Source organism: Athene noctua, chromosome 12, assembly GCF_965140245.1.
Source record: "Athene noctua chromosome 12, bAthNoc1.hap1.1, whole genome shotgun sequence".
NCBI classification, from domain to species: domain Eukaryota; kingdom Metazoa; phylum Chordata; class Aves; order Strigiformes; family Strigidae; genus Athene; species Athene noctua.
In genome coordinates, this window is record NC_134048.1 from 19,709,728 (window position 1) to 19,735,431 (window position 25,704).

At 40.6% G+C, this 25,704-nt stretch overlaps 1 protein-coding gene across 1 annotated transcript in view; it reads right to left on the bottom strand.

Annotated features, from left to right (window-relative positions):
* Positions 1–3,873: 3,873 nt before the first annotated feature.
* Positions 3,874–25,704, bottom strand: part of SPOCK1 (SPARC (osteonectin), cwcv and kazal like domains proteoglycan 1) — a 317,830-nt gene continuing 295,999 nt past the window's right edge. Inside the window, exons 7-11 of the mRNA XM_074916102.1 lie at positions 19,321–19,437; positions 12,422–12,643; positions 11,754–11,816; positions 6,462–6,599; positions 3,874–5,480 (exon numbers count right to left, since the gene is read on the bottom strand). Of these exons, the coding sequence (XP_074772203.1) occupies positions 5,290–5,480; positions 6,462–6,599; positions 11,754–11,816; positions 12,422–12,643; positions 19,321–19,437 (731 nt within the window). The 3' untranslated portion in view covers positions 3,874–5,289. The remainder of the gene's footprint in view (positions 5,481–6,461; positions 6,600–11,753; positions 11,817–12,421; positions 12,644–19,320; positions 19,438–25,704) is intronic.

Genomic DNA, 25,704 nt, shown 5'->3' on the forward strand with positions numbered 1-25,704 from the left:
AGTCAGGTAAGGCAACATAACTGGAAGTAACGTGTGGTACCCACAGTAAAAATAAACTAATGAATGCAGTCAATTTAATGGCAATTTAAGGCAGGTTCTGACCCTCGATGACAGAACCCAGTCAATGGGGTATGGACAGACAAGTTATAAATCGTGTTACCTGATGTGATGATAATTGCACAAATGTTTGAAAATACTTTTCATGCATTCATGTGGTACTTTAATATTGCAAATACAGAGGAAAGGTGATAAAACAGCATTTAAAACTCTGTAATTAGCACTATATTAATGGTGGCTGTTTAAATTATTTAATAATATTAAAGAGGAGTTCTAATTTAATAACAGAGACACAAAACCAGCTATTGTTAAGTGAGGGTGGCAATTGTATTCAATATAATTTTGTCTGTGGTTATAGAATTGCCCTGGATACCTTCAGAACAGACAGAAAAACATCATTTGCAAACTGAGCAGGAAATAAAATGGAAAGGTCCCCCCCCCTCCACTAGTTCCTTAAAGATCCATTTTAATGTAATTTGAAAAGTTCTGATTTTTGGTACAGTTAATACTTTCAGTTTGGTTTCATTTCTGCTTTTGAAATACAGCTTTCTAGAGACCTTACATTAACTTCACAGATTACAGCTGACATTGCACAGAGGTACAACGTATAACCCAAATATAAAAGACCATCCATTTCCATGCATGATTAAATGCTGACTCAAGGTACTGAAGTATTTTTGATCCCCAAAGTTTAAAAAAATTGAGGAAAGGCCGTAAGAAGTCGCAGACAAATTAAAATTTATTGAGACAGACAAAAATGCAACTATTTCAGACTACAGTTAAGCATTTACAGTTAACCAAAGATAGCAAAATGCTCACATTCCACTTAATTCCTATGGAAAAAGCATTCAGAATTTACTATGCAATTCTACTTACTATGATAGTCTACATCCATCTACAGTAGGGACATCAAACTGAAACACGTAATATTTGGATCTCTCCTTACAGATCTACACGGTTAACAGTAACGGACATCAACAGCATTGAGAAAAGTATAAAAAGACCAAAACCCACCTACTGTAGAAAGGGCTTTTTGATGTATAGTAACTGTACAAAGCAGTCTATGTATTAAAGGAACTTGAATGGCATACAGAAGGGACTGCAGTAAAAGCCAACAAATGTAGGAAGCTAAGCTTGAGCGATCTGGTGGTCTGTATCAAGTGGTGACCTTAGATCTATGTCATTTGCTGCTTGAGGGGAAAAATGCTACAAAACTTCTAATATCAAAATATTCCCATGCCAGAAATGTACACTGAGACTAACAGACTAGGCTGGAGAGGCAAAGAGAAGCATTCACTAACAAACAGTGTTGTTTTAAATATAAACTTTACATTTTTAATATAAACTGTAGAATAAATATTAAATAAACACTTCAAATGGTTTAAAATAATAGTACAGAATAGTTTAAAAAAAGGCAAAGAAAAGGAAAAAGATTCTTTGTGTTCACAGCAAAGGCCAGTAATGACCCAAAAAAACCCAACTGTGCTGAAATCTGAACTCAAGGAGATTTTGATTTAACCACGGTACTTAAAAGGACACCTTGAAACATAAAGCAATACCTAACAGTATTTCATCGTCCCTAATACGAAAAGAAAATGAGATTAAAATTTGGTTTGTGTCTCTGAAAGAATGGGACAACTCTGATTCTATTTTTACAATGAGAAAAATGTTTGGAAGGTCAATGACTTGATGCAGATGGGAAGTCCTCCTTTGTAAGAAGGAAAAAAAAGAAAAAAAAAAAAAAGAAAAAAAAGAAAAAAAAAAGGGGAAAAAAAAAGGAAAAAAAAAAAAGGAATTGAAAGCCAGAAGCAAATGAAATCCTTTACAAAGCATGAAGCTTCATCTGGAAGAGCACTGGTTCTTGGTAAAATCACTGGTTTCTTTTAAAGAAATTAAACGTTTTTTTAATGTATCTTCCCAAATTGGACACACACACATCTGCACACACATGTATGTGTATAAATGTTTATATACAGACACGTGTATATATACATATGTATATATAGGCTGCAGATCCCCCAGCCACTGGAGGATGCCAGTGGCTCAGAAAAGGGCTTTGCTAAACAGCTTTGCAATACTTGGGAACTTGCTCTCACAGCAATCCATAGTCTGAGCTGCCCTTCCAAGCATGACAGCCCGTCTGCCCTGTTCCTGACCAGGCTGTGACACCTTGTGATTCCACAGCGCTCTCTTTAAACCCTCTGGAAGCCATACCCAACTGAACGGGTCAATAAAATGGCATTTTTCCAATGCTGGCCCTGATTCAGAAGAACATCCGCACAACTGAAGCAGGTGACTGAACAACAGCCTGGCTGGGGTGTCTGCCTGAATCCAGGGCAGTGCGCTTAAGATGTGTGTACGTGTGTGTGTGTGTGTGTGTTTTGCTTTTTTTTTTTTGTTTCTGTGCGAAGGAAAATGTGCTACCAGAGTCATCCAAAGTGCCCTCGAGCCTGGCTGTGCTGGGCACAGAGCGTTTGACTGGGACCCGCAGCATGTTTGAGTTAGTGAGTCTGAGAGACAGTAATTGTTTTATAGTCTAAGATAAAGATAGAAAACCTGCCAGTTCTCATTTGGAATAGTTGCATGTGAGAGATTACATCTAGGAGAGGATCAATGGTATTGAGAAATGGATGGTGGTGGTGTGGCTGCTCACGTAAACTGAAGGATGTCCACATTCACTTTTAAAGGCTTATTTAGCAGCTTTTATTTAACCATCTTGCATGTTTGCACGTGCTACAGGCTGCAGCCTTGGACCCTGGAGCTGTCTGCAAGGGCTTGGTTAGACAGGCTTTACCCTGGTGAGGTGCTGGGCAGGAGAAGGGATTTACTATGTGGCCTTTGAAGTAAGGCATCGTTTCAGGATAAGCCAGTGCAAAGGGACACAGGACTGCAGAAAAAAACCAAAAAAACCATTTATGTGTAGAGAATGAGTCCAGTCAGGAGGATAAGCATAACTCTACTGATTGTGGCCCTCAGTTTTATGTCAGCGTGAAAGGGCAACTCTGTGCTTCAGGCAGGTTCTGCACAAGACAGCAGAGCTAGACCCAGAGTATGGGTTTAATTAATAAAATACCAGAAGGAAACCAGCCACAACGTTGGAGAAGCAAGCTATTGATGGTGTTCAGTTGCTTCTCACAAAATCATACTATTTAAGGAAACAGAAATACTGGTTGTATCTGTTCCTCTTGCAAATCAGCATCATTTTCTATGAAAGGCGAGCAGAAAAAGCATATGTGTGTGCTGTGCAGCTCACAGACAATGATTTTTAAATAAATTTTCAAAAGCTAAAGGGATGTGAGGCAGGGCAGATTGCAGGGCTTTTGCAAAATGACTGTGATGGCAGATTTCTGGGAGGATGTGGGGGCGTGAAACAACACACAACAAATTCCTCACGATTTTACACATCCTTCTGCATCAATAACAATTATGCAGGCTTGCTCTTTGTTCTCAGGTCATTGATCTAGATAAATAGGAAATGAAAGAGGAGAAAACAACCGAGCCCCTGCAACACATGGTGTCTGAAAGGAGTTCCTCTTCTGTATTGCTTTTCTGATCATGTCTGAAAGCAGAGAGGCCCTATGCAGAGGGGGAGAGGGGCTGCAGAGCCCTGCCAGGCTCTGCGGTGGGCACTGACTTTGGAGAGGACTGAGGAACACAGCCCTTGGGCCGGTGTCCTGAAAAAAAATGACCTCTGTCACCTGTATTTCCTGCTTTCAAGCAAATATGTAACCAGCCATGTTTTGACTCCATGCTGTCTCCACCTCCATAGCCAACACTAACTCAGAGGAAAAAAAAAAAAAAAAAAAAAGGGATCTAATTAGTTTTCTGTGTAATAAGCACATTTTTCATTCTGCGGAATAACTCACAGGCAAATCACAGGCACTGCTAAAATACTTATAGCTGCATCCTAATGCAAGAGTAGGGTTAAGGTACCTCAGGTATCTCTTACTGTTTCTAAAACCAGCAAAAATAATAAAAGGTCACCACAGTGCATTACTGCATGAGAGAACTGCAACGGGAAAGGACAAAGCAAATAATTTAATGTCAATATGCTGTGATACAGTTGAAGAGCTGTGAATATATGGGAGATGCTGAGGGAATCACAGGTTGTATTTTAATACTATTATTTTTTATGTGTATGTATTACGAGTGTGCAGCTTGTCACACTGAGCAAAGGGGTTCTGCTTTTGAAACATGACCACCTAAACTTGCGTTTTTAAACAGGCCAAATAAATATTAACTATTTAAATTAAAGAAACGACAGCTTATTAGTTTTGATGGTTAATGTCTTTGACAGCTTTATAACTTTGGAATGAGGGACTGCTAAAGAGTAAGAACAGGCAGCTCCATCGTGTGTGAGCAGGCAGCAGAGCCTGCACAATGTTAGCGCAAATGAGTTCGGACAGAAGCTGAGGAACAGCTATGGAGGTGGTTACGATGCTACAAATTCACAAAACACTCTTAAACACTTTGAAAGGCAGATGGACTATGTTCCCTGCCTGTAGGGCTTGGTCCGTGATAGCTGCACGTTCTCAGCATCTCTTAAGATCAAGGCCATGTTCCTTAACCAAATAGTGTCAGTGAGCTGATCGACGCTCTGGCGGGAGCTTTGCCTTCAGGGTGGGCTGGGCTAAGCCTGTTGGACTCATTCTCAGAGAATGTAAGGAAGAGAAAATCCTGCCAATGGGTTTCTTTCTTGATTAAACCCCTGGCACTGGGCAGCCAGAAGTCACTATCCAAAGGAATTACTCTTAACTGGAACGTAACAAATATGGACAAGAAAATGAGGCACCTACTTTTCCTTCTTCATGAAAGAAAAATTGCCGTTTCTGATGTGATCCAGGTAACAATTTATGACATAAATTCTCTAACATGAGAAGGGCTTCTAAGCCTTACTGGTTTGTCAAGCCCCTTCTGTGATTCTTCTTTCACAGGACATATATTTCATTAGCTGTGCAAGTGTGGATTAAGACATGAAATGTTTTTGAAATAAAATTCATTGCCCCTGTGGATAGAACAAAAAAAATCCCCCAAACTAACTGAACAAAAGCTGTATTCCAAACAGTCCTTGCTGGAAAAAAAAAAAGAAGTTGTATTTCAAATTAAATAGACTATACAAAATAAAACTCAATAGAGAGGGAATATTTGTGCCAGGTACTCTCAGATACAATGGCAGAGATATGATGTGACTTGCCATATTGTGCAAAACGTGAGTCCTCATTATGACGGGCACTACCATATATAGCCAATTTCATCATCCTTATCATCATCTTCATCTTCATCATCTTCATTAGCTGCTCTTACATGAATCTTCAGTCTCCCTTCTTTGTCTTTTTTTGCGGTTTCAGGTTCCTCTTCCAAATCATCCAACAATACAACAGATCCACCACTGCCAAAATCCCCTGAGGTTTCTTGCTCTTCTTCTGAAAGAGGTGATTGGGAAAGGTCATTCCCCTACATGACACCAAACCCCTCGTTCATCACTACCCTTGTCACTGAAGTCACTGTCATTTGCAATGTTACTTTTTAAATTTGGTGCGTCAGCATGAAACAACCTCTAAATTTCAATTTTCATCCTGAACTGGGATAAATATATATCACTTTACTCTGAAAAATGTACTTGCATAAAAAGCTACGCATTGCCCTCCTCCTAGAGACTCGACTGGAGAGTCTCAGATCACACGCATGCAGGCCAGAAAATCATTACTCATTTGTAAATACATTCACCCCATCACTATTCTGTAAACCAGGCTAAAAATATTCCACAAATTGATTTTGAGTGCATAAACCATGCTCTGCAAATATAGCTATTCTGGGCATCTCAGCCCTTCTAAGCCCCTGCTTTTTCTGTTCCTTCGCGAAGAAGAAAGCTGCATCCACAACTGTCCCTGAAGGCCTCTGAAGGGATATGGCTGAAACCTTGCCTAGGTACAGCACCTGACCGGTGATTTCACATATCTACAGAGTACTGTCCTGTCAGCAATTTTATTGGGCTTGGTTGTTAATTTATTAAATTTTACACATTTAGGCCTTCCTTTGTCTGGAAAGACATTATTCATGAAGTCCCAGTAGATGTGCATTCCAGAGTATACAGAACAATATATTTAATAATCAATCATAGGAATCCAATAGCTTTAATTTTCATATAAATTACTACATTTTCCAGGCTGGTAGCAAAAATATCTTAGGTTATTGCCTGTTAACTTCTGCTGCACGCCCCCCAAGTCCAAAGGACCAATATGTATATAAGGGCCCCATTTGTAGTCTGAATATGAAAATACAGGAGCACTTTGAACACTGATAGTCATGTTTCCCTGTTGTCACTTTAGTTATCGTACAGCAGTGGCAGGGCTTACAACAGTGTTAATTCCTCTGTTGTCTGAGGAAAGCACATCATTACTCACCACAGCTAACTGTCCCTTGCTTTCTTGAGCCAGCTATCTCATTCCCGTACTTATCAACACACCAGCACTGCCCTGTGCTGCCATGGCACTGCGTGGCTTTGTAATAACCTTCTTCATTGCACCGTGGGATGAAAGCACCTGAATAAAATATAAGGTACAATCAGCAATGCAAGCCTCTGTAGAAACAAGCGGGTATACTGAGGATTATGAACTTGTCACTTATTTACATGAAGTTCTTTACAATGTTGGCAAGAAAACACATGTGATTATCTGGTGCCTAAAGGGAGCAGAAATTGTGTATGTTTAACTCTTCTCAGCCACCCTGGTCACTGCACAGTGCATAAATGTTTGTGCATATACAGCACATGAAGGGTGATGGCATACGGTACGAGAGAGAGGTTCAGTCTGTCCCCAAATGATTAATATTCCCACAGAGACCCTTTCAGATTTAACTCCTCATTTTAAACTTTTCTTCCCAACTGGATTATTACCCTGACTTCATTAATTCTGCATTTCCCTTCCATTTGCACTCCTTCAGTGTTTATCATATAAGTCTTTCCACAACACTGTAATTATCCCTGGAAGGTATCTGCCATCTGCTTGCTATTCATACTAATCTCAAGCACAACTTCTGACTTACTGAGAGTTCCTATGTATAAAAGGAGAAGTAATGCATAAGCCTTACAGAGAGGGACAACAGGAGCTGAAGTCAGTAAGTCTTTGGACTCGAAGCCCAAGATTTGTCTCAAAATAGAACCAATATAATTCATCCTTGTAGAGTGTGGTTCATTCTGGTTTCTGCAGAAAGGGAAGCTCTCAGGAGAAACCTGTTTTATTGTTCCCACCATTTTCAGTAGATACAGTAAATGTACTTCAATATGAAAAGCCCTCTTGTCCTTCGAGATGAGTTAGCTTTATTCCCAGGGCAGGTCAGTACAGTCATTTTCCCTTCTTTGCCAATTGCTTCAATTTGAAACATGGCAGAAATCCACCCTTGCCCCCGAATTTCTTGTCTCAAATGATTTTTGAGAAAGTATTTTTCTCCTTTGTCAAAGATACCAGTGATTTACTGGTCACGCAGTAAATTTTTTAACTAGTTCCATGTGTATAGCACCTCTTCAGACAGTTCATGTGTCAAAGCGGTTATTTCGAGTAAAAAATGAAAGAGAGGGTGATGCCCAAATGTCATGAAATTTCCTATATAAAAGATGTAAAAGTGGAAGTCAGTCAATCTCTCTCTCTCACACACACACATATCTATGTATAAAGTGAATCCTTGAATTTCCAAACTCATGGCATTGCAGGTCTTGTCTAACATTTGAGTGCTGCTAATGTAGGTCTGGAAGATGAGAACAGAAACCTTTGCACATCTGCAGAAGTCTTTGCATATCGGATCAGTTTTGGAGACCACTTCAACATCCATTAGTGAGAGTATTTTAAATAACTTCAAAGCCTGATTTTACGGCAGGTTTGCTTATAGGTACCCCCATTATGTTCGTGTACAAATGTAAGCATACTGATGACTACCCAAAGATTTATTTTCACTATTTATAAAAAAATGGTTCTAATAACCATGTATATGTATTCGCTTTACAGGCTTTTGTAAGTTAATGCTCACTGTTCAATCTTCTATTTAATATTGATTAAGGTGGGGTTTTTTTCATATTTATGCTCATGTCTTCTCTCTGTTAAGCGCTCCAGGCGTTTATACTATAACCAACCTTGGAAAAAGTGCTCAGGTACTGATTTTGAGCCGGTGTAAATCAACACAGCTGTACCTGTGTCACTAGAGCTCCCCTCTTATATCAGATGAGCATCTGGCTCCAGGGAAGAATCAAAGGGGGAATCTCAGTGGCATTATGGGGTGAGCGGAGAACAACCTCTGCATTTTAAACTGTCTCATGCTTTCTCTTTTCCTCAGGCATTGCAACCTTTCTCTTCTTTGAAACAGGAATTTTTGCACAGTTTCACTGTGTTTCTTGTAAGGTATTAAAATGTTTCACACTGCCCATAAAAGCCATAGATTTAAAAATAAATTATGGCCCAGGCTCACTGCCAACATAACTGTGTGTGGAAGGGATTCACACTTTGGGTCACAGCGAAGAGTAGAAGATACTTTTCCTTCTGCATGGGAAATCTGTGCCAATCTGCATGTAACACTGGAGCTTTAAATATTTAGCTATGCATACTAATGTCACAGTATTTTCCAACCATAAGAGGGAAGATTACAGCATGTCCTCTCCAATGTGTCAGATGCAGGTGATAATCTGGTGAGGACAGAGAGTCACGGGGAGCAAGTGTTGTACAGTGTGATGATCTGTCCCGTAAATCCTACACAAATCAGTCCCTGTGTTCATTAGAAATAAGCTCTGGCTACAAGCTCTGCTATTCTGGAGCACGGCATCCAGACAGCCCATTTCGTGGGAACATTTCTCTCCATAATTTGGTTTGGCATCAGAGAACACCTGCAGGTTTTGGAAGGAGAAAGGAGTTCACATTTCCTCTCCAGAGGTTCTTGCACAAGTGTGGAGAGCACTGCTAGTGGACCAGCTTTACCACTAAGCACTATAAGTCACTCCCCACTGAACTGCCTCAGGCTAGTGAATCCTGCTTCCCCCATCTCTCTCCATCCCACGGAGTATTTAATTATTCCACGCAAACTTGAACAGTGGTGTGGTATCTATATCCTCTTTATGGATCCAGATCCTATATCTCTTTTTTTGGGGCATTATTTCCTTATCTATATAATACTCCCCTTCCTCAGAGGACATGGGGAGAATAATTATATGCTAAAGATAGTGTGAAGCACACAGGTAAAAGCCTACAGAATTAAGTGCTAGCCAGCACACAGCTCCCCGTATTAGCTATTATGTTAGCTGAATTCACAGAGCTGATACAGAAGAAAACAGTGATGGGAGCAGAAATTTATTACCTTAGCGATGTGGGAGAAGCATTATCAGGCTGCACAGTTGTATGCTCTAAAAGTACACTCTCTGCAGTTAATTGTACTCTAGATAAATCTGGTAGGAAAAGATGAATAGTGCTGTTTACTTTTTAATTCCATCCCCTGGGATGCTAGACTCTTATTTGAAAGCCTCCAAATTCAACATACCTAATGGCAATGGCTTTGAAGTACTTTGTTGCAACTGTCATGTGTTTTGAAAAATATATAGAGAACAAAATATCAAAAGTCATCATTTTTTATCAATGGATGCAAGTTAACAGAAATCTTCTTTATGCATCCTGCCCAGACTGTAAAATGCTGTGCTCTGTATGTCAGGGACAGAGAAGGAAAGAGAATAATTAAGGGCTAGTTTCTCTGAAAATATTAGTCTCTCTTTTCAATCTTTATTGTTGCTACAAGTGTGTTTTTTGTCACGTGTATGTTTTGGTTTCCATTCGCATGATTTTTCAGTCAGTGAAGAGAAAAGACAATGTTTTCTGTTGTATAAATAGCTATGAGATCAGATTAAAATCTCACAGACCAGTGCCATTATGCAGGCAGACTTTCAAGGCAGGTGAAGCAAAGAGTTCCTCTCTATATTATAATTTTCTAGCTTGTGGAACAACCTGTGCCTGACACTTCTTGATTTGTTGAGCTTAGCCACTTTCATCCTTCATTTTTTCCTAATACAGTTGACTAGAAGTTATTTGTGGTAAGGGACCATTCTTTCTGCTTTTACTTTGTCATTTTACTCCTGCTATTGTGATCAGATCCCAGTGATGTGCTACAACTGCCTGCATGTCGTACTACCTGCAATATAGCCATCATTTTTCCCCGCACACCGGAACAAACCACTTATGTTTCAACCTAGATGACATTTATTGCATATAGCAAATAACAGCAAAGCATAAAATAAATATGGGATAGCCAAAGCTATAAGGAACTCGGCTTCTTATTCTTTTAGGTGGCTTTGAAAATCATGACACCCATGAGACAGAGAACACCATGACTTCCTCTGCCACAACATGCATTTGAACACAAATGCAAAATATTTACTGAATGGAGCTCACATACAACTGAGCAATCAATCCTCCTTTCGCTCCCACAGCTGTGAACAGCAGGAGCTGTAACTCTGAAATATCTTAATCTTTATGTGAACTTGCTATGAAAAGATGATGGAACTAAACCATTGTCCCTGTGGCCTTTGGGAATGTTTATTCTTATTTTAAACCAATGAATCCAGGTCGGGATTGTTCATAAGGTACCTGAACCTTGAGTCCAAATGGCAGCGGCATCTGGGAATGGCAGGGTTTGGCTGAGATGAGCTTTGCAGAAGCTCGGTCTGCTAGTGAGTATCTAGAAACTTTGGACTAAAATCTGAGAGCGACCCGAAGAAGCAGCACTGCAGCAGAGCTGACAGGCACGCTCTGTGCTGCGGCAGTGACGCTAGAAGAACATGACATGGGCCTGACAGCCCGGGTCTGAGTTAAGCCCGACTCTTCAAGGGTGAAATGCAGTGCTTTCTGTAAACAGAGACTTTAATCTGTACTGCTATGCCTCGTGATTTGTCTCTGTGTACCCAAACGCTCTAGGACAGAAATTTCAGTAAGATACCACCACATAAACACTAGGCTACATAACACTGTGTGATTTTAGGGTATGGAATTAATTACCTCATATTTACTCAGTTCAGTGACCTGATTTTTTTAGCGATTAAATGGGAAAATGCCATATGGGGCACCTAATTTTAGATATTCATCAGAGCAGTGTAAGTTATGAATCAGTTCAGGCTCCCAATAGTCAACAGAGAGAGGGCAGGCACCATCACATCTTACAGCACAGAGCATCCTGCACGGCTGCCTAAAGTGTGATGATATGAATTCCTGTTTTCAGATACATGGAATGTACTGAAATATTTTTAAGGGTGATTAGGCGAAACTGAACCCCAAAGACTGCACGTATTGCACCGCAACGGGAAGAAGACATGATCCTGCACTGTGGCACCTTTGGCCACCTTTCAAAAATGGGACGCTTGACTATCAAACAGCCTCTCTACTTATTCTGACCTACGAGGTGATGAAGGCAGTATTAAGCTCTGTGCAGATGAGGCTTTGCTTTTCTGGAGAGCTGTAAATTAGTTCTGAACCCGTTGCCATGCTGACACCTGTTCTGTATGTTGCTATCTCATTATTTGTTTAATTTCATAGTGTCAGGCCTACACTCCGTGGTGCATATTCCTGACTCAAAACATTAGTCTCTAATTGAAAAACCATTACTGCATATAAAGTTACAATAATCACAGAAGCTTTAATTAGTTGAGTAAATGAATAACAAGTAATCGAACTTACCCAACAGACTCTTCCCTCTACTTAGCTTTTGAATTCTATTCATTTCATTCTGGCAAGGAAGACCTAAAATATAATGGATGAGAATCAGTTTCCAGATGGTCCGGGACAGACTCTGTAATGACTGGCTTCAGTACTGACATGAAATGTAGACTACTATACACCTGGGAACGAAAGAAGCCCATATGCTGGTACTGTACTGCAAAACAAATTTATGTCATTAGCTCTGCTAATTAAAGAAAAAAAAAAAAGCAACACACTGTAGTTGAGAATAGTGTTTGGGGGCCATTTTCATTGTTAAACCATTCTTCCCCTCTTTTCACCAAACTGACATAATGTCAGCTCTCTAATTTATGATTTGCTAATTGACTATTTTCTGCTTTAATAAAAGAGTAAGTTCTTGAGCTTTCTATCAGCAATAGAGCTTATTTCTAGACTGTGTGAACTGGCACTTACTGCTTCTTTGTTTGTTTTCATGATCAAGGTATATTAATGTAGTTCATCTGTGACATTAAACATCGTTACACAGTGCCCTTTCACACCGGTGCTGGAGAAAAGAGCTTTTTAAAGCAGCTGACTGCCAATTACCAAACTACACCTATACGCAGGTCAATCAAACCTGAAACAGAGGGAGACCCAAACAACTTTCTACTGCAAATTGCACAGCTCACCGCTCGGCTTCTGGAAGCAGTAGCACCACTCATTGTTCGAAAGCTTTCCGTCTTTGAAGGAGTCGCAAGAGTTGAAGAGAGGCTTGACACATGGCTCATACTTATCCAGATAAATGGCACTGATCTCCGAGGGATCCAGCAGCAGGTCATAGTTCATGTCGAGTTTGTTGAACATCCAGCCTAAGGAATCCTTACAGATTGGTAGTATGCTGGTGTCAAATCCTGTAACAAGATAGGCAAATATCCCCCAGTGAGCCCCAGCACGCTCACTGCACAGGAGTTATTGCTAAGCTGAAGCCTTGTTAATGTTTTTTTTGGCTGGACTCTGAACATTAACCTAACTTGCCCAAAGCAGAACAAAATTCTAGGACTGAACTGAGTGTGTAAAGCTTAAAACCCAAGAACAGCTAAAGCACTACTCACACTATTTAGGAGCTGTGGGGTGGGGAGGGCTGAGATCCATAGCTGATTACTGTAATTCAAAGTTATTTCTACTCAAAAAATTATCATTTTTTTTTCTGTCCTCCCAAGTGGGTTGGCTTTGTTCCAAGAAACTGAAATATGAGAAAAGGCTGCATCCACTCTATTTTCAAACTAGACTGAGTCTGAATGTGATTTAAATCCTGCTTTCCCAGATCTGTTTCTACTTCCCTGATCAAATAATTTCCTACTGTGCTTTCACCTTCCACCTCTCATCCTAGCTTTTCACTCTTCAAAGCCCTGCCTCCTGCAGTGGACAACAAAATCCTTTGATCTGGATTGCGAGCTGCCTGCGGGAGGCAGGGGGAGAGAAGGGACCAAGCATCTCTTTCGCTTGCACCACCGAAGAATGGCACTGCTTCAGCTGGGAGCTCCACGTGCTCCTGTATGCCCTGCCAGCACCACTCCTCGTGGCCTCCAGGATTGTGCAGCAGTAGTGGATTCTGCTCTTCCAGCACTCTGGAAGCCATTGTCATCGTTCATTTTAATAGCCCAGACCCTTAAAAGACTGCAGTGGCAGCACTGGTTATCACAGACAGACCAAGTCATGCGCATAGGTACCCACAATGAGATACGTGCTCTGCAGTCTCCACAAAAACAGAGGCATTGCCTTCTTTCACAAACAAGACACGGCATTATAAATCCACACTGCCACTATTTTTCACTGCTTGGAATAAATACCGACTAATTTCGGAGTTATCTATGATGTAAAAAAAAGTGTATTTGTAATGCAGAGCTAAGAAATCTGATAATAAGGGTATGGGTTTCAACGAGGACTCAGAAACACAGACATGCTGTCTGGGATTTACAGGCACAGAGGGTACCTGAGGGCACCTGACCCACCCACCCTGGGCACCTCGTGCTCACGCTGTCTCAGCCGTGTGTGGGAACCTGCCTCTGCGCGGCTCATTCTGCCACAGGCCACATGGAGAAGCCTGATGGGCTTTTTCCTTTTGCTGCACCTTTCATTGAAAGAGGTCAAGCTTAGCTTTATTTGCTGTACATGTCAAGTCTCATTTCAGGATGCTGCTTTATTAAAGTGCAACCTAAGGTGTTGCTGGAATCATGCTGACAGTTTGTCCGAGCTCTGCAGCCTACCTGCTATTTTAGGTATTAATCCAAAGGAGGGCAGTGCTTTATGCTGAAAGCTGTGCTTTTTGTATGCAATTGCAGCTGAAGGTTGTCAGTGACATGGAGGAACAATCAGAAGGGTTAACTAATGGGAAGGTTTATGTCATTCATAATACATGTTTCTCTAAGAAGGGAAGAAGGTAACACCATTTCCTCAGGGCTGGAGGTAGCTCAGGCAGGGAAGAGAGAAATCATGCTGAACATTTCATCACATTTTTCTGCTGTTATCTCCTCTAACATTATCTAATTGAGTTTGAACATAGTGAAAAAGAAAAAGGCCATGTGAATAGATGTAGGGAGGAAGCCTGCTTGCCTTGCTGAAGCAATTAAGACTATTGACTTCAATTATTTTATTCATCTGAAGAAGGCAAGCAGGATTTGGTCACTGTGCAATCTCCTGTTGAGTGAAAGGATTAAGAATCCTTGATTTTGTCTTTACAAGGCACCGAGAAGCAGGGCACGCAGTCCTGCCTTGGGTGGGTGTCTGTTGTTCCTGAGTCCTCACCGTGGGGAAGCTTAAAAGTAGTCGAATGGGCAGGGGTGGATCATTCACTTGCCTGGTGGAGCTGGGATCAGCACATGCTCTCCTAGTTTAACAGCTTCCAGGGGAAAAAAACAGCCGTGTTCTGTTGGCTGCTCTTTTCCTGCAGAGCCTCTCTCCGGTGATGATCTTTACGCCCTGTCATGGCAATTACTGCTGCTAAGGTGAGTAACACAAAGTCTGTTGTACAACCAGTTGAGTACGGTACCTGTTGATCCGCCCTGTGCGTCTCTGAACTGGCAAGAAGCAGTGCAGGGAGGAGGAGATCCTGGCATGATCTTGCCCCTGCCAGTGTCTGTGGATTATTTCTGAGTCCTGTTTTCCACCCTGCTGGGAAGTCTTTATCTGTGTGTACAACATGCCTTGAGGGATACAGCAGCAGCGTGCCCTCAGTGCTGATCTGTCTGAGCAGATCACAAGATAGTGACTGATGTGAACATGAGGCTGCTCTGTGACATACCATGGGGGCTTGGGTGCGGGATACAATCATGAAAGGTTACTTACAAAGACAGCTAATTACATTAGTTGAAGAGGTTTTGATTGTAATTTCTTATAAACAAGGGAGCTTTCACTGTTGTGACCAGAGTTCCAGATTAGATTTATTAAGGGCTGTATTATTAAGCAGTGCTGGATTATTAGACAGTGTGGTCTGGAAGTCTTTAAATATTACAGTGGTAGGAGTGACAGAATGCATTTAGCTAGATGGTTATTATCAGTGAAAAGGTTATTCTTTAACTGTCCCTCAATATGTGGTTGAAGGTGAACAGTAGTATCTACCTCCACTTCAAATTGTCTCGTATAAAAGCTCCTGCCTGTAAATCACCAGATGCAGCGTTGCATCTGCAGTCCAAACCCAGCAATCCTGGATGCTCTCCGCAACCAGGCACAGGAACGAAAGAAAAGTGTGCCCTGAGTGTGCAACGTGGGCTCTGACTTACTGCGTAACCAGGGCAGCTGATGGAAAATGGTTCTTGGAGTTCACTTACCTGCACTGGGAGGTCACCGCGCTCCCATCAACGTGGTGAGGCCAGGGGATGTTGAATTAATTAACTCCTTTTTGGAGTATTTAAGATATACTTGCTTATAAATATGATACAATACTGTAATTACGTAGTGAATAAAGTGCTTGGTTAATAGGCTGGACAACAGACTCAGAATAACAGTAACCTCAGTGAGAACTTTTCTGTGTCTTTCTGCGCACCAGCTCAGTGCTGCAGTGCCCATGGTGAGAAACAGGAGAACGGTGCAGGCTCCGTATCCCTCCTGCTCTTGGCTCCTTGGCAGAGGCTGCCAACGCGGTGCCAATTAGTCAGTTGTGGTGGTCGCTCTCATTTGGACACCTGCTCACAAGAACGATGACTGAGACCATCACGTTTCTCATTCCGACTGACAGCTGTTCAGCACCCTAACAAGTTTCATTCGCTACAGATCTGGAAGGAAATCAAACTGGTGACCTACATGTAAGTCTCATATCCCATTAATACATAAAATGCTTCACCTCCTCTGAATTAAAATGGAATTAAATTAAAAAAAGTCTTTAAGTGAAAATCCTAATTAAAAATAAACATACCTCCTGGCACATAAAATTATTTTCCCCCTTCAAGAGTTGACTTAAATGAGCCAGTTTTATTTTATTAAAGTACACTACAATTAAATTAACAGGGGGATAATTAACCTAATTTCCCCCATCACTTAAAATAAAGGAAGGAGGAGAAGAAGTGTTCCCCAGAAAAAATCCTTTATATTGCATAGATCTCTAGTAAAAGAAAAACAACTCCCACTCCAACCAAAGAGACTATTCTAGATACAATACGGGAATGTTATGAATTATCAACAGGCACAGGAGCAATTTGAATCTGATCTTACTACCTAATTAGTTTTATTATTTCCTTCTGTCAAAGCATGTCCCTGAGTTGCTTATATTATTTATTGAGGAGATTTCAATTGTACAAAGCCCGCAGAAGACAAAGTTTCTGGCCTATGGTGCTTTGCTGGTATCTGGCAGATAGCTCATTGAATGAAGGTTTGAGATTTCAAACGCAGTGAGTTGCCCTCATCCTTTTCCTTTCAAGAGAGTTAAAAAAAAACCCAACCCAAAACAGCGCACTTTTTCTTCACCTGAGGGTGAACTTAATACACTCAAAAAGCTTATTTACACTCACAATAACATCTTGAAAATTTAATGTAGCATAGAGAAATCTCTGCTGGAACACCTTCTCCAGACAGCTGACGTGTCCGAGGCATCGCAGTCATCGCATCTCACCATCTGTTCCTTTTACTGCCACAGGGGCATACCCAAATGGATTACTTTGAGGATGTGCATGTCTTTTAAGACTTTACAGGCATAACCAAACCAGTTCAGTTTAATAAAGTAATCAGCTTGGTGAGGAGGGCAACACATGCAGAGCAATAAAAAAAAGGGAAATGTGTACATTGGAGCGTATTTCCAGAGCTGTGTGTGTCCTGTTGGCCAGGATTCACACAAATTCTTTTTTTTCAGCTTGGGTATGTGAACTTTGCTTTGAATTCTGAACCCTGTTTAAGATATCTCTCATTTTTACAAATGTTTGATGTTGGAGGAAGCCAAATACCGCCATCCTTACTCTGTGTGTATTCTCAGTGCTACCAGAGAGATTCGAAGCTGTAGAATTTGGCACATGCAGATTAATTCATGAATACTGTTGCAAACTCTTAAAAAGAAAAACAAGCCCAAGTTTTGTGGCATTCAAGAATGTTTTAGGCATCTTAAGTCCTAAAGTTTCTTTTTTTTTTTTTTTTTAACTGACATATAAGAAAATAAGAAAATGTGCCAAACTAAGTCAACAGTCTAAAAATGAACATTGTTGAGATCAAGTGTTTAAGATCATCAAGGCAGCCTTTCATATAAAAGCTGCCAAGAATCAAACTGAACTAAAAAGAGATAACAGCTCCTCTGTGAATCAGAGCAAACACTGCAGAATTACCAGAAATGTTTTTCTCACTGAAATTGCTTCAGAAAAAAAAAAAAAAAAGATCCAGCTCCTTTCAGAATGAATTTGGTCTTTCGCTTTTGGTAAGGTCCTCATAAGCAGCTCAGAGGTTGTCTGCATGAAAAACATCCTTTTGACATTCTGATAAAATGAGGTTTCACGTGTTTCTGGGCCTAAAGGACTTCAGAGGAAATTTTAAGTCTCTGGCATTTTCTGTCATGGGTTCTGAAATGAATTCACATCTTGAAGCCGTGATCAGCTGTAAATCCAGTTGTCTTTTGGCACTATGGTTCAGTTTCTTCTGCATGATAATATCTGGTTTTGGAGTACTGTTCAAGAAATAAGTAGCACATACGGTTTTAAAAGTACTGACTTAGTTGTAAATACTATGGAAAGTAAAAGACATATGAAAAAGATAATTTACACAGAACACGGCTTGTTTCACCACATAGTTTAAAGATACAATTACTTGGCATTAATGAGGTTTGAATATAGCGTCGAGCAATCTAGTTTGTTATATATTCTGTCGCTTTAGGAAGAGGCAATCTATTGCTGCACAAGCTCAGAGGTAGCACAGAAGAAGAGTGGCTGTGGAGACCGACAGTAAATGCCCATCCTTGTGTGCTGGGTCTGCTCCACTGCACCTTTAACCTCACACTATGGGGAAACTAGGCACTGAGGTCAAAAAAGCTGTAAAAGGGAGCACTTGACTGAAGCCTTTAATTCTCTGTGTGTGGACACTGGCTTTAGAGAGCTTGTAACAAAGAATCAGGGCAGTGAAGGTGAGTCACACACCTAGATAACTTGCGCATCCTACTTTGCAACCCAAGGGCCCATGTGTTTTGGGACATACTATTTAGAAGGATTAATGAGTCCTTACAGAAAATGAATTCGCATCTGCTCTCTGATGAACATGACCTCTTTTGATGCTGTTATCTGAATCTTTCCCCTCCCTGGTGGGTAAATGACATCAAAATCAGTCATGTTGGCGTAACCCACAGAGAATAAACGTCCTCTAAACTGTTCATTTTCTTCTTTTCTTTTTTAAAAAAAAAGCATCAAAGGAAGCAAAGATGGTGTTATTAAATACCTGGGACACAATAGATTCCAGCTTTCCAGCCCATTTAACTATTCCAGCTCTGTGGCTGCAATATGGATATTTTAATTTTTTCTTTCTCTTGTATAAGGTGAAACTGAAAATAAAATCAAAGTGAGTCTTTTCCAACACTGGTGTAATATTCCCTACGCTTGCATGACACATTTTTGGCTCATGCCACTGGCACTGGGTCAGAAAATGCTTGGCCATAAACTGGGGGGTAAGCATACGCCACTGCCCATCCCCAAGAAGTGATTTGGATGCAGCCACACTGATTTGGAGGGTCATGGAGTTTAACTGTTGACACAAACTGTGTCATGCTAGTTAACCTCAGGGCTTGAGAAAAGTCCCTGAGCAGTTTTATTTACGAGTATAGATGTGACCTCCATGGCCCTCAGACACAGTTATTTGCCTGATTAACTTGTAAAGGTCTCTCTGTCTCTGACTGCCAGTTTTTAGAGCAGTTTGGGCGAGAGAGAGAGTACAGAGTGACTGCAGCTCCTTTAGAAAACGGTGCAGCTATTTATTTGCAGGATCTGATCTCCTGGGCACCTGCTTACTTGCTGGGACGTAGGGCTTGACACGACATTGTAGCACTAACAGTTGTGCTCAGCCGAATGCTGTCTCAGGCTGGGAAGCTGCCTACAACACTCAAAGTTCAACGGGAAAGGTGTTTTCTTACTGCCTTGTGCCGTCTCCGAGCTTGTTGGTTTGATGACCCGATTTGCGTCCTCGTGAAGAGCACCGAACCAGTCTTTTAGTCGGGAAGCAAGATTCCTCAGTTCTTTGTCTGTGCAAGCTAGAAAAAGAACAAAGCACCAGGCTGAGTCAAGGGCACCAGTGAAAAACCTTTCTTGAGAGAGTCTATTAGAAAAATATTGTTTATGATTGTAAAGTCCTTCTCATTAAGAGCTCTGAAATAGAAGAGAAGGTTAGGGAAAAGGATGGAAGTTAAAAAGAAAATGTAAGTCATTATGAATTACAAGTTGCACTCAAGTACTTCCTTGGTAGCTGTCATGATTTGTGATGGAAGAAGTGACACGCAGAGCTACCCGCAGGTTCTCAATTACAGCTATGTGACTATTTAACTTAAATGTTTTCACCTTTTAGGATTTCAGAGAAAAATATCAGCCAAACAGATGGGGAGGAGGGACATACTTGCCTAGACATACTACTCAAGCAAGATGCTAGGAATAATATATAACCACATTTGGCTTAGTATAAGCCCATTATCACAGTAATAGGAAATATATATACTTATTTATATACATACAAAAGAAAATTGTTATGTTGCTGTAGTTCTACTGCAAATGAGACTTTGCCCCCTCTGAAGGTTGTCAATTCCATTTTGTTAGCTAGGTAAAACATTTATTTTCTTATAAATTTTTACTGAGAAAGATCTAATTTTCCAGAAATTTCTGCCAAGAGATTAATGTCCAGCTGAAGAAAATATTGTTAAGGAAGAAAGCTGCATTAGTCACCAGTTTCTGTCAGAAAAAATATTCTTGTTTCTGTATTATGCTTAGTGCATAAAATTCACATGCTCAGACAATATTATTCCTGCTGTGCACTCATTCTACATTTTAAATGACATTTCCTGGAATACAGAGCAAGATTTTTATGCCACAAAGGCAGACATCCTTCACAGGGCAAGCCACAATATGTCTTCTCCAATTCACTGAACATTATAATATTCCTCCTTCCACCTTATTGAAGAACAATTGAGTCCTACAGCTTGTCTTCCCAAGTTAAACTCACTGCTCCAACGACTGCAGTGAACTTGCTGATATCTCATGGCTGTGGTGAGTATTTGTTTGTTCTCACAGGGTTTTTCTGGGTCAGATATAGCTCTGAAGCTAAAATTAGGACATTACAGCTTTTTCTAAGTGGAAAGGTTTTTAGCATTTGGGGATGAGGGGGAGCAAAAGAAAGATTTCCCCATTTTTCTGTATAGCTGAAAGAGTTTGATAGATTTTCCTATTAAGGATAAAAATATGAAGATCACTGGACAGGCTGAGTCCAGGTAAGGAAAAATCAGGTCTTAAAGAAAAAAACAACAATTAATGTAAAATAAATGGAAGACAATGCAATATGACCTGCAAAGGTACCGAAAGTTACTGAAAAAGCTAATAACTTTATTTTCCCACTTAAATGAACATTGTGTTTTACTCACTGTAAACTATCTTATCTTTGCAAGTTAAGACAAAAATCACAGAGTGATAGGATTCTGGGCCCATCATGCCATCTTTTCTATAAGGAACATCTCATGCTGCTGTTGTTCCTTGGCTGTTACTCACAAACAAAGTCTTTTATCAGAGAAAAATCACAACAGAAGCAATAGCAGAACAAATTCCATCATCCTGCCTGTAAAAAGCTTCCCATCAGGAGATGCTGCCAGAAAGAGTGAGGTGGTAGAAAGAAAACGGATTTTATAGGTAATAAATATTCAGGAAAGAACTATCTCTACACAGGCACAAATTATTTCTTATTTTGTGCATTTAGATCCATAGTGAAATTATTATCATGAATTAATTTCAACAGGAGTTGGGCACCTAAATACATGTTGGAGATATTGATTTTACATGGGAGGGGAGATGCTGTTCCTGCATCCCCTGTTGAATTGTCATCAGCTAATTTTCATCAGACAGAATTTTTGCCAAAATATTGTTAGGCAACTACAGCAACATGAGAGACTTTATTTTCAATAATAACCTGTCTTCACAAACGTTTTCTGAGAAGAGGTGTACCGATAATCGTATCATCTTTCAGAATTAAAAGCAGGCAGTATCTTCTCTTTCCTTCTGCCAAGTAGTTGTCCTGTCCTTTGAAAGTCAGTTTTGCAAAGGAAAAAAAGAGAAAAACAGTGCATAACAGAAGTGTTGTTTAGCCAATACCTCATACATGACAGGTTATCCTTATGTTCAGAGTATTTCACAAGTTTATCTTCAGTCAAAACTGCACATATAAACACAGCTTTGACTGCTGATTATATCAAATGGGTGAAAAAGAAAGGGTTCAGTTGGACAATAGATGAGTCATATAGTTTTACTGTGCAAACCTCATACTTATTAAATATTAACTGTGGCACATGACATCTCTAGGAAGCCAAGGCTGGAACTCTGGACTACAAACAGCCATTCCTGTGCCATCCTGACCCCCTTGTCATGTCTTCTGTACAGGTACGCTGAGCTGCACCGCCCTTATGTCAAGTCCCAGGGGGAAAAAAAAAAAAAAAATACCCTCTAGGACTGTTTTTCTTATTCAAATTTGTGTGCTTCCAAACAGAAAGACCACTCTAGACACCACAGAAACCCAATCTGAGGGATACTGTGTTTGCTCTCAAACTCTCAACACCATCCTGCCAGTGCAGAGTGCCAGGCAGCAGTGTGGAGCACACTCACCTCCTCTCCTGGCCTCAGCACCAGGCAGAATGGGCTGCCACGGTGAAAAAATAATGTCTCTAAAATAAATTTCGTGAAGTGTTCATTTGCTTGAAACTGCATTGACCGAGGTAATTTGAATCCATGCTTTTAAATTGCGATAGAAAACAGGACTGAATGCACAGTGTAGGTGGAACATAATTATATTAATTAATAGTAAAACAGACTTGAAACAATTTATCTGTATAGTCCAGCCAAACGTGTCAGGATCTGTAAAATGTCATTCATAACGAAGTAGTTATATTTTGTTTAGCTTGTCTGCCATGCTAACCATGTGGAGAACCAGCTTTCCCCATGTGTGTGTGTAAAAGCTGCCGTTACCCAAGTGCTGCAATCCGTGACCTACATCCACCCGGTTACACCCTACGGCTGCTCAGACAGACACAGGACCCCTGTATCCTCCTGTCATTCCCTAACAATATTTCTCTTGATTTTGATGGAGCAAGAACAGGCTTTCAGCCTCTTCTGTGCAGTAGCTTCCTCAAAACCTGCTTCATTCACTCACTCTGAGAGCAGCCTTTAACAGTGGGCCCTGGACGATGCTTTCTCTTATCTTCACCAACAAGTCTAGGAAATGCTACAAATCCTGCAGATTTCCTTTGGAATTCAGTCTGAGGCATGACTTGACAGTAAACCCAGAACTGGAGTTTCCAGCATTCTGGAGAGTTTTTTTTTTGTTTTTGTTTTTTTTTTTTTTTTTTTGTGAATAACTGAGATATCCCTTAAGTATGTTGCTTAAGGATGATTCAACAGTGGCTATTATTTTGAGGTTTTCTCTTAGAACTGCAGTCTTTTTTTCCCAAGGATAACTGCTGTTTCATGAGTAAAACAGGAACCAACTGTGCTGTTAATATGTATTGAATAATACATTTCTTCACGAGACTTCAAAAATATAATGCAAAGTTCAGTTAAATTTCTATTCAAGTATTTCATGCCCTCAATCTTACTTTCTCCAGCACATCAAAATAGAGGAAGTATTTACATTTTTTGTACTAAGTTTTGTTTTAATGCTACCATGCATGGTTAAAAAGATTCTGCCTCTCTACCTAATGGAACTGCATTCTATTTTATTTGAACATTTTCAGAAGTCTCTAATAATTCTGAATTTGTTTGTTTTGGGACCTGTTATTTTAGACACTTCAAAGTGGATTGACATTCAGAGGGCATGAGTTCAATACACACAAAGTCAGGCCCAGCCTCCAGCTGGGTATCCAGGAACCAGAGCACTTAATGATTTATTTCTGGTGGTAGAGCCCGTTACACATCAAACAATTAGGAAACATAGCTCTGAGGAGCCCCAGATCCAAGATCCTCGTATGTAAATTTGCATTAGTATAAGTTATAAAGCGGTTTTAAGAAGACTCTTCATAAAAAATATAGTGCAAATATACCTCTCTACTATTAATAGAAGTTTCAAATAACATTTCTCAGATGAGAAGAATAGGGCTGTAGGAGGAATAGAAGTGATAATGGGTCTCTTGCTATTTGAAGATCTATAAGGAGAGAATATCTAGGTTGCAAACAATATGGATTTTGACATGACTTGAAGCACTGATTAAAAAATCTGGGATGAAGAGAAGCACCAAGGGAGGAACCTCTCCATAGCCCCTCTCAAGCAACTGAAATCTGTCCAGTCAACTGTCAACAGACATTTAAAACTCTAGTGCTGTGGAAAAGACACAAGTGCAAACATATAAAACTATGCATTTTCACTTCTGTGTGTATTTTCTTCAAAATAAGAGAACCTGGCTTCAATTAATTTCCTACGCCTTTTAAAAAGGAAAACACCACACACTCTATCCTTGTTATTTTATTGATGTTACCGAAAGTTCTGCCTTAGCAGCTCTTGGATACCAGGTCCCCACGTAATGTTAATTCCTGGATCCTTTGCTGCTGACGTGCTTTGATGACATCCCATCAGCGCCGTGCCTTGCGTCTGACGGGGCAATGGGACCACAAGCAGCAGCAGAATCTGTCACCTCTCTGAGTCACAGCAATGTGAATACAGGAGGAGCATCTATTCGCTGCTGGATCCAGCCAACATCCTCAGATCTGAATCTGCAGATGTTAAGAATCATCCTGCAGAAGTGATTTAATAGTAAGCACTGAAAGTGCAGATTTATTCCCAAAGGTGAAGCAATTGGTCCAGCAGTTATTTATTCCTAACAAACTGCAAGCATGGTTGTTAAATACCTATTTGCACCAAGCAGAAAACATTAATCTGACCTAATGGAAAACCATTAGCATGCTGTAAAGGCTCAGGTTTTTATAGGTGTGCTTCCATTACGGGACTTTTTCAGCTCTACAGATATTAATCTGTATAAATTGGTGGTGAAAATTAACAGTATATGTGCTGGTTTTGGCTGGGATAGAGTTAATTGTGTTCATAGCCGCTAGTAGGGGACTATGTTTTGGATTTGTGCTGGAAACAGTGTTGGTAACACAGGGATGTTCCAGTTACTGCTGAGCGGGGCTGACACAGCGTCAAGGCCTTTTCTGCTTCTCACCCCACCAGCGGGGAGGCTGGGGGGCACAAGGATTGGGAGGGGACAGGACAGCTGACCCCAACTGACCCCAGGGATATCCCAGACCATACGGCATCATGCTCAGCACGTAGAGCTGGGGGAGGAGGAGGAAGGGGGGGATGTTTGCAGTGATGGCATTTGTCTTCCCAAGTCACTGTTCTGTGTGACAGAGCCCTGCTTTCCTGGGGGTGGCTGAGCACCTGCCTGCCCATGGGAAGTGCTGCATTAATTCCTTGTTTTGCTTTGCTTGCGTGTGTGGCTTTTGCTCTACCTATTAAACTGTCTTAATCTCAACCCATGAGTTTTCTCACTTTTACCCTTTTGATTCTCTCCCCATCCCACTGCAGGGGAGTGAGCGAGTGAGTGGCTGTGTGGGGTTAAACCCCAGCTGTGGGGGTGTATGACAGTGTAAATATTTAATTTCACTCTTTCAGGGAGGGATTTTCAAAGTGCTTAGTACGAAATCAACAATAAAACTGAACTCACCTGTAGATGCACAAGATTAAATCAGTATTGAATGTTCTCTCACATCCCATTTTTTACTCTAGTCTAGCAAAACTATATTGCAAGATCTCCAGCTGGTAATGAAACAAACCTGATAACTCATAATGCATTTAACTCTAAACCAAACTTAGTACTGAGGAAGGACACTGCTGCATTACTGCGTTGCACTGCGTATGTCTCACTGTCATAATGTGCTGGTAAAATGTGACAAGCAAGGAGTCCATAATGTCCAGAAAAAAGTTACAGCGATACAGTACACTGTATTTCAAAATAAGTGAGCCATGCAACCAGATTCACAGAATGTGTGGAATATGTTTTATGTCATTTGACTGCTCTGTCATCTATCCGGCATGTATCTGTTGCCTTATCATTACTATTGTTGTTATTATAATAATAATTCTTACAAATAGTACTACATTACTACCAATTACATGTGGAGAGACTGGTTCTTTGGGTTCATATTATTGTTATACAATACTAAATAGTCTCCTAGGTAGAGATTGAGGAGCAAATTCCCTGTTCCCTGAATGCCAAAGCGGAGCACGTGAACATTCCCCGAGAGCTGGGCAAGTTTCCACTGTTTCAGTACTGTAGAGG